Below are 8,812 nucleotides of genomic sequence, written 5' to 3' on the forward strand. Positions count from 1 at the left end.
AAAAAAATAAAAAATAAAAATAAAAAAGACATATACATCCTAAAATAACCCGGCAGCGGTTTCCGAGCGCATCAGCCCCCTCTGTCCCAGCTCCCCAACCCGCGGGACGGGCACGGAGCGCACAGCAGCGCCTTCAGCACCATGGCCAGGGCCCGGCGCGCCGCCGCGGGACGGCAGCGGGGCAGCCCGCGCAGATTCCGCGCAGACCCCGCGCAGCGCGACCGGGGCCGGGACGAGGCACCCGGGGATCGTGCACCCTCGCTCTCTCGCCTCTTTCTTTCCCCTTTTTTTTTTTTTTTTTTTTTTTTTTGTGCTCTCGTTGCGGGGCCGGGGGAGGTGGGGGGAATGCTGTTTGTGCCTTTGTTTCCAGTAACCAAATTTCTTTTGTTCTACAAATTGCCTCAATAGAGTCTCTTTGCCGCTGGCAAATGGGCTCAGCTGAGAACAATTAGCATCACAATGGGCTTTCGGCCTCGCAGGGCGCTTTGTCTAGCGACGACCATCCCGCTTGGGCGCCCGGCCGTAAATCTCCAGCTACAAATTGAGTCGCCGGAGGAGGACTCGCGGGATCCCCTCCTCCCGGGGCGGCTGCGTGTGCACTATGTTCCTTTTCCCACCGGTTCTGCGGAGCTGCCCGGAGCCCAGCGCCCTGCGTGACACTGAGCCCTCCTGGGGAAGCCGGGGTCGCGCCGGGGCCGCTCAGCCGTGCGCACTCGGCACCCGGAACGCTGCGCCCCGAAACCGCGCCGGGGTGCGAACCGGGCGCTGAAAATCGGGGGACGCACAGCGCGAAATGCGCGCAGGGTGCTGGAGTGCGCACGGCGGGGTGCTCGAGGGCACAGGACCCCGCTGAGCTGCTCTGCGAGCACGCAGGCCTCCGCGCAGCCGGCGCTGTCCTCGGATTGCGAGCGATTTTGAAAGATCTGGTTGGAAAGAAAAGCAGCGGGTTGCACAGGGTCTGACCGCGACACACTTTATTCTCCTCTTCTTCTATTAATAACCAAAAAATAATAAGAATACACCCGCGGCCCCTCCAACGGTACAAACAGGCGGACCACCGCTGGCCAAAAATACTCTTATGTACAAAATATATATTTGTTACGAAATATAATCAATAAATACCGATAGCGACAAATTAATATAATTTACCGTTTCCGAGTACAAAACCGTGATTTGTGTCTGCCCAGGCGGGACGGGGCGGGACGGGGGGGCCAGCCGCAGCCCCCGGCGCAAGGTGCGCGGGGAGACCCTCGGGCCGGAGGCGATGTTCAGAGCCGGAGCGCGGCCCGGCGGGCTCAGAGGAAGGCGGGGAAGGCGGCGGGGCCACGGCGCGGGGCGGCGGGCGGCGGGGCGGCGGGGCAGGGAGAGCCCCAGGGCCCGGGGGAGGCGGCAGCGGCGAAGGCGGCGGGGGGTGGCGGCGGGGGGGACTCGGGCAAACCCTGTTCGGCCAAGCGCAGGCTTTGCGTGAGCGCCCAGATGTAGTTGTGCGCGAAGCGGAGCGTCTCGATCTTGGTGAGCTTGGCGTCGTCGGGGAAGGTGGGCAGGACGCTGCGGAGCGCGTCCAGGGCGGAGTTGAGGTGGTGCATGCGGTTCCTCTCCCGGTCGTTGGCTTTCATACGCCGGCTCCGCTTCTGCTTGCTGAGAGGCCCCTCGCCGCGTGCCTTCCCGCGGCCGCGCCGCGCCTTCCCCAGCCCCTTCCTGCGGGCCGCTTCCCGCGGGGGCAACGCGCTGCGGGCGGGAGACGCGCCCCGGCTGCCCGCGCCCGCGGAGCCGCCCCCGGCCGGGGATGCGGCGGCGTCGGGGCCGCCGAAGTAGGACTGCCCGGAGCCCGGGGCGCGGTCGCTCTGCGGGGCCATCGTGCGAAGCCGAGCGGCCTCGGCCCGCAGGGAGGCGGCCCCGCTGCGCCCCGCCGCCGTCGGCTGCACCTGCGCGCCCTCGGGGAACGCTCCGCCACCGCCCCGTGCCGTCCCTCGAGCGCGGACAGCACGGGTTGTGCGGCCGGCACACGACTGCCGTTAAGCCCCTATATATAGGGCCGGTACACAATGGGGATTTCCCGGCCGGGCGGCGTGCGCGCCCCCCCGCCCGCACCCACCCCTTGGCACGCTTTTATCTTATCAGCCCGCCGGGAGCGTGCCGGCCCGGCACCGCCCGCAGCCCCGACCCGACCGAGCGAGAGCCCCCGCGGCCCCGCCCGTCACTCGCCCCCCGAGCTCAGAGCACTGGCACCCGGCCGGGGGAGGGGGAACCCGCTCTGCCACCCTTTCTCGCCGCCCCTCCGCCGCCCCCCGGGAAACGGGGGCCTCCTCTCTCCGGGGAAGGGTCCCCCCGAGGTGCCCCCGGCCCCCCTCGCCCCGCCGACACCGCGCTCGGACCGGGGAGGGTGGCCCCGCCGCCGGGGCTCGGTGCGCAAAACGCGCCCGGAACTTTGCGCACGGGCTGCGGCGGCGGGCGGCGGGGAGCGGCCCCCTCCCGGCCCTCGTTGGCCCGGCGCGGAGCGAGGGTCCAGGGACGGCGAGGCCGGAGTCCCCCACGCGGCACAGAGCCCTCGGGTGGGGCGGGCGAGGCCGGGTTCGGGGCGCAGTCCGGGTGGGGCGGAAGCCCCCCTCTCCATCACCAAAACGGCGCGGCGGTGCACGCACGGTCCCGCCGCGGCTCCGCCAGCGGCCGGAGCGGACCGCGGAGGGCCGGAGGGCTCTGCCCAGGGCAGGGCCCCGCCTTCCTCTTCCCTTCGCCCGCCCGCAGCCCCCGGCCGCTGTTCGTGCCCGAGGGGGAGATGACGCGGGGCGCGGGGGCTCTCCAGGGGCGCGTGGCTGCGGCGCTCCCCCGCGGGAGGCGGTCGGGGGGCGGCGGAGCGGGGCCGCGGGGTGAGGGGTGGGTGGCGGCCCTCTCGGAGGGGCTGCGGAGAGGGCGGCGGGGGATGAATAGGGAGGACCCGGCGGGGTCTTTTTTTGTTGTTGTTGTTGGGGGTTTTTGTTGGGTTTTTTTTTTGTTTTTTTTTTTGTGCCTGTGCAATTGGATGACAAAAAAATCTGGCGAGCGAGTTTGCAAGGCTCAGACTGCCCACTTCAAACGTCCTTCAAACAAAAGCTGGAGAGGGAAAGAAAGCCCCACCTGGTACCGCTGTTTGCTAAAATAATAATAAATAGATTTCGTTTAATAAATAATTACAAGAGATTGTAAAGTGGAGTGCTTTGGGAAGCATTAATCACGGGGCCGGGGGCAGACATCACCTGCTGGTGGACGGGACAGCGGCATTGTGACATCACCTTCCCCCGCCGCCTCCCGATAACTGCCCCGCGCCGCACAAAGCCGCCCGGTGTGTTTACCCACGGGGGCAGAACCGGCACAATATCGCCGCGGACGTGATAAAAACCCGCGGGGGCTCCTCGTCGCTCTGCCGCTCGCACCTGGCCGGGCCCAGCGGCGCGGGGTGGCACCGAGCGGCCCTCGACCGCGTTTACATTGCCCCATTTTATGCTCCTTTACAACAGGTTTACTGCAAGCCCTATCTCCCGGTCCTATTTGTCTTATTTTATTGAAAACATATGGTAACCAGCGCGGCCCCCGCCTGCCAGGCGCTGGAGACGTTTCGCAAGCCGCAGTCTCCCGGCCGCTGTTTGAGCACCGGACGGGGGGGGGGGGGGGAAAGGACGATGCTCTCTCTCCCCCCCTCCCCCCCAAGCCCCTCGGTGCCCCCAGCCGCCCCATCCCGCACAGTGCGGCCCCGCGTCCCCCACCCGAGCTCCCTGCGATCCTCTCATCCCCCCCGGCGCCCCGCGCTGCGCTTTGTCACTCTGCGAAGGCGTCCGACAGATGCGCGCGGCCCCGGCCCGGTGCGGGCGCGCACGGAGCGCAGATGCCAGGCGTGGGGTGCGCAGATGCCGCTTTGTGAACGACCTCTGCGAACAATATTTCTCCCCTCCTCCCCCCCACGGCTGGGAGAGGAGAAGGGAAGAGCGAGGGAAAAAAAAAAAAAGAATGAAAGATTAAAAATAAGAGAAAGAGAGAGAAGCGGCCGTGGGAGCGCGTCCCGCCCCGCCGGGCGCACGGGGACCGCTGCGCAGCGCCCGGGGCTTGCGGAGAGGGGGCGAGCCGCTTCCGCGGGAGGGTCCCCGGGATGTCTCCCGGTCCCATTCGCCACGCGGACCCTGCTGATCGCAGCCAGCGATTGTGCAGAGGCTGTGTCTGAGGAGAAGGGCTGCAGCGAGCAGGGAAACGAAGTGGCCCGGGGAGGATTGAGGCAGCGGGTGCCGAGCGCGGAGCGCTCAGCGTTAGCCGGGGGCTGTGATGCACACAGGTGTGTGCTGTGAAAGTGCTGTGCTGAGGCATTCCGCAACGATGCAGGACGTGCGCGGTGTGGAAGCTCGGAGTCCGCGGCCGCCGCTTCCCACCAGCCCCAGTTCCTCGAGGTTTGCTCCCTTCTGGAGAGCACTCAGCGGTCCCACGCTGATTTACCATCACCAGGAGAGCTGCTCTCCATCGGGCTGTCCGGCTGTGCTGGAGCTCTACAAGCTCCTGGAGAGGTCTCACGGGAGCCCCCGAGACTGCATCCCGTGCCCTGTGGCAGCTCCATGGAGAGCACCAACCTCTGCCACCAGCAAAGCTGCCATCCCTGAGCACACCTGGCTGCGGGGCTAAGCCCAGCTCCTGCCTTGCAGGTGCATGGTTGATTTATAACCGGTGCAACCTAGGCTGCTCTTGGCATCTGCCCGTCAAGCACCAAAGAGCTGTGCTTTGCTCTGCTTTGGAGCTTCCCCTGCTCACACTTTAGGATGCCAGGAAGGTGCCTGAGCGATGCCAAGCACCGGCTCTGCTTCTCCCCATCTCCTTCTTCCAGTCCTTCCCACTCTGCTACCCAGGCCAGGGCAAGGCTATTCCCAGAGAAAAGGGAACGTGTTCTGTCCTGGGTCAGAGTGCAGTGTATGCTGTGAGCCCAGGAGTGCCTTGTGCAGGAGGTGCCTGTCTCCAGTCTGGCTGTGCTGAGTCAGTGGGGTGCACGGGAACAAGGAGCACAGCAAGGGGAAGGGGCAGCTCTGGAGAGGAGGTGTATTTTCAGCCAAAGCACATAACTCCACAACAACCCAGTCCAGAAAGAGGAGCTGTGCAGAGCCCGAAGCAGCCCTGGGCACTGCAGTTGCAGTGAGTCACACTCCAACCTTGTGCCAAAAGGCTGTGAAAGGCAGTGATTTCAGCAACCTCATAGACATTCACACCCCCAGTCCTGCTCACCTGACTCACCTGGTCTGGGGGGCCAGGTGACCCCCAGCTGTAAGGGGGGACTGGTGGGCCCCTGCTGGCCATGCCTGGACTGGGGGCTGCAGAGACCAATGACAACGTCCTGCAAACCTCTCCAGGATGGAGACTGCCACCAGCAGCCGCATGGCACCATCTGTTGAGCCCATGCCATAGCTGTGTTGGGCCATCATAGGGAAATGTTGTGGGGAGTGTGGGCTCACCCCTTCCTGCTGGCTGGAGCTGCCACTGTGCCCCACAGTGGGCTCCAATGCATCCCAGCCCACTGCTGGTCCCAGTCCCCCACTGAGGACAGGGGGCTCGGGGCTGTTTTCCCCTTTATACCCAAACCCGGGGGTCCCATCAGTACTTTCAGGTGCTATGGACACGCAGGGCAGCGCTGCCTGGACTGACAAAGCAGCAGGAGCAGTGTGATCCCAGCTCACCCCACGGACAGCTCCCAGCCATCTCCAGTTTTGGGGTCCCCATCCTTAACACAGCCCCTGTGCCCAGTGCAGGGATGTCCCTCCCTCCCCCAGCTCTCACAACGATCCCCACCATTTTCCCAACATCATTTAAGTTTCTGGAGCAATCTTTTTTCTCTCTTTTTTTTTTTTGTCCTTTTTTTTTTTTTAAGCAAACCATCTACCATATGTTCTCCCTTGAAAGGGGTAATTGTTAACAGATCATTAAAACACCGTGGCGAGTGCTCTGAGATTCCTTCCCTTGGTCTTACGCATTATCCCGTCTCTGTCACCCTTTCAATGCGGCTTTGAGGGCTCTGCTTTTCTAACTTCCTTCTCGGGGAAGGAAAAAAAAAAAAAAAGTGAAAGAGCCACTAAAGTGACCCTCTTCACAGCTCTCCTCCTTTCTTTTCAATGTCTTTTTCGACACCCAACAATAATCGGGCCGGCGTGCTCCGGGCTGGGGGCTGAGGGCTGCATTCTGCCCCGCTCGTGGGCACTGGGGTTCAGAGCGTGGTGTGGTATCCACCTTGCCCTTCCCTTCTGCTAAAGGGGTCTGCGCATCCCCAGGCCTTCATCCCCTCGAGGGCTGTGGGGAGTGTGGGCACATGCAGTGGGGCTCGGTGGCTCGCTGCCTGCTCAGTGTGTTTTCCCCCCATCCCTTGGCTGCTTTCCCCAGGCAGCACTGTGCTTGCATGGCTCAGCGCTGCTCTGCACTGCTCCTCCGTGTTTCTGAGCAGCAGCACCAAGCCCTGCATCCTGTCCCTGCTCACCTCCAGCACGGGAGCCTGGCACAGGCTGGAGAGCACTGACACCTGTGTTGGGACAGATGGGGAGGAAAAGCCACTTGAGTTAAAACCAACAAAGAAACCAACCAGAAACTCCAAAGCCCGGCACACGAATTCTCCAATGGCCTTCAGTAGCTCGGTGCCAGCGCCTGCACGTAGCCCTGGGGTCCAGCAGCAGGACGCGGCGATGCCAGCAGCGATGAGCCACGAAAACATCGGCACAACGCATCGGCAGACGGCAGCAACTCTTTCTCTGCTCACCGCTCCCCACTTCTGCCGTGACGCACGAAGCATGTGGCTGCCTCCTGCTGCTGGACGTGGGCATAGAGCCCCAGCGACACAGCCGCACCGAGCACCCGCGGACTCAGCAGAGATGCTCAGCCACCGCCATGCCCCCGGGCTGCAGAAGGTCTCGGGTCCCACAGCACTCGTCCCACATCTCGGCTTCATCCCGCTCCCATCTCGCTGCAGAGATTCCCACATGCTCCCTCCCCATCTGCGGCTGAGAGCTGCTCGTGGAAGGGCACGAACAAAGCGGACACCACCGAGGGATGAACAGCAGAGAGATCTTGGGCAGCTGGGGCTAAAGAAGGGGGAAAAAAAAAAGGTTTCTTGCGCCCTGTCAAGCCCACACCGCTAGAGGGGGGCTGTTTGTCATAGCCCCGTAGGTTTCCACCATGCACCAGCACAAAAGCAGCAGCTCCGCGGAGTACTTTTGGGGGGATGCAGCTCGGGGGTGAGCGTAATTCAGCACTATTCAGCGACCTCAGGAGGAAGAAAATGCTGCCGGATCCGACCCATCTGAACCAGAGAACCATTGCATGCTGGTATCCATCCCAACAGGAGAGCAGGAGCTCTCTGGGAAGGGCCCAACTGAGCAGGGTCACAGTGTTTTCTCTTAAAGACAATCACCACTGGGACCAGCACAGCCATGGACATGCCTAATGAGGCTCTGGCAAGGGGTCCCCAGCTCCCACCGAGAACCAGCACTAAACCAAAGCCCCACACGGTCTGTTTGGACCTGAGGCAGTCATTAATTAAACAGAGAGAGCTAACTTGTAGCATCAGAAAGGCACAAATGGACTGCCCAGCAAACCCCACTCCCAATTGCCGTGCCAAGAATTGTGGGCGGCCCCAAACCCTTTGTATCCCACCACCTGCTGTGCTGAAGAACTGCTCCCCAGCCACGCCGATGGCTCTCCTATTTCTTTATAACCACCCAACATCTAGCCATGCTTTTCTTGCCCCCTGCTTACCCAATTCCCTGAGCAAACACCAGAGTGTGCTGAGGAGGAGACACATGAACATCGCTGATGGTAGGAAAGATGTCTGACCTCTCTCTAACCACCATGAGCCACACTATCAATAGCAAAGGATTGGGTCAAGTCTTTTCCAAGAGCCATGGAGATGTGGCACAGATGGACACGGCTTGGTGGGCAGTTAGGGGTGTGCTGGGTGACCCAAGAGGGCATTTCAGACCTGAATGCTTTTCTGATTCTTTTATGGTAGCTGGAAAAGCACAGAACTTCCTCGGAAATCCTTGGTATGGGAAGGAGCCCTTGGTTTCTCAGCACTGAGTGGCCAAATCATTTTGAAAAAAAATATATTTTTTATTTTGACAAGAATCAAACATTTCAACATAGAGAATTCGCCCCCAGGCCCCTCTGACACTTAATTTACTAATGAGGAAAAATACAGTACGTACAAGACTCAAACATCTCCTTCGTAAACTGATACAAAAGCCAGACAGTAACAAACTGCTTTAAAAGTCTATCAAGCATTACCTGATTAATCCAATGTTGGCATTTGCCTCATCATTAAAAGGCACAAAAGACCGAGCAGTGAAGCGCTCAGTGTCACATCCATTACCGTCAGTAAATCGATCAAGATTAGCATTAAAAAGTCATTAAACACGTGTTTAATATTCAGCCTTCAGATCAGCAAGAAACCTCTCCTCCGATTCGCAACCAGTAAGAGAACGAAGTTGGGGAAGGGCTCAGAGAAGCTGCCCAGGACATGGAGCCCCAGCCTCACCTCCCAGCATACAGCCAACTGTATTTAATTACTGGCAAGGCCACCCTCCTTGCAGCGAGGCCCCAGGGTGCACAGGAAGTTGGAAGTTTTGGAGGTCCCTTCCAACCCAAGCCACGCTGTGATTCCATGATGCCAGCAGCATCTGGCTTTGGGGTCCGTGGGCAGCCCCCAGCATTCTGCCTGCTTTTAGCCCCTCCAGAGGGAGGAAGAGGATGAGGAGGGAGGAAAGCGGTGTGGAACAGGGCACGCATGGTGATTCCACGGCGGTGTAGGCACGGTGGTTACCTGGTT

General features: G+C 61.3%; 1 protein-coding gene across 1 annotated transcript; it reads right to left on the minus strand.

The window, feature by feature from the left end:
• Positions 1–1,295: 1,295 nt before the first annotated feature.
• Positions 1,296–1,856, minus strand: NEUROG3 (neurogenin 3). The gene has a single exon (XM_065746340.1). The coding sequence runs from the start codon at positions 1,854–1,856 to the stop codon at positions 1,296–1,298; it is 561 nt and encodes a 186-aa protein (XP_065602412.1).
• Between the last annotated feature and the right edge of the window lie 6,956 nt (positions 1,857–8,812).

This window comes from Cyrtonyx montezumae, unplaced genomic scaffold, assembly GCF_038088225.1.
Source record: "Cyrtonyx montezumae isolate F1298 unplaced genomic scaffold, pur_monq_1.0 scaffold_4, whole genome shotgun sequence".
In the NCBI taxonomy this organism is placed as follows: Eukaryota; Metazoa; Chordata; class Aves; order Galliformes; family Odontophoridae; genus Cyrtonyx; species Cyrtonyx montezumae.

Coding starts and splice junctions, on each gene's coding strand:
- NEUROG3 (XM_065746340.1), bottom strand. CDS start 1,856: ATGGCCCCGCAGAGCGACCGCGCCCCGGGCTCCGGGCAGTCCTACTTC.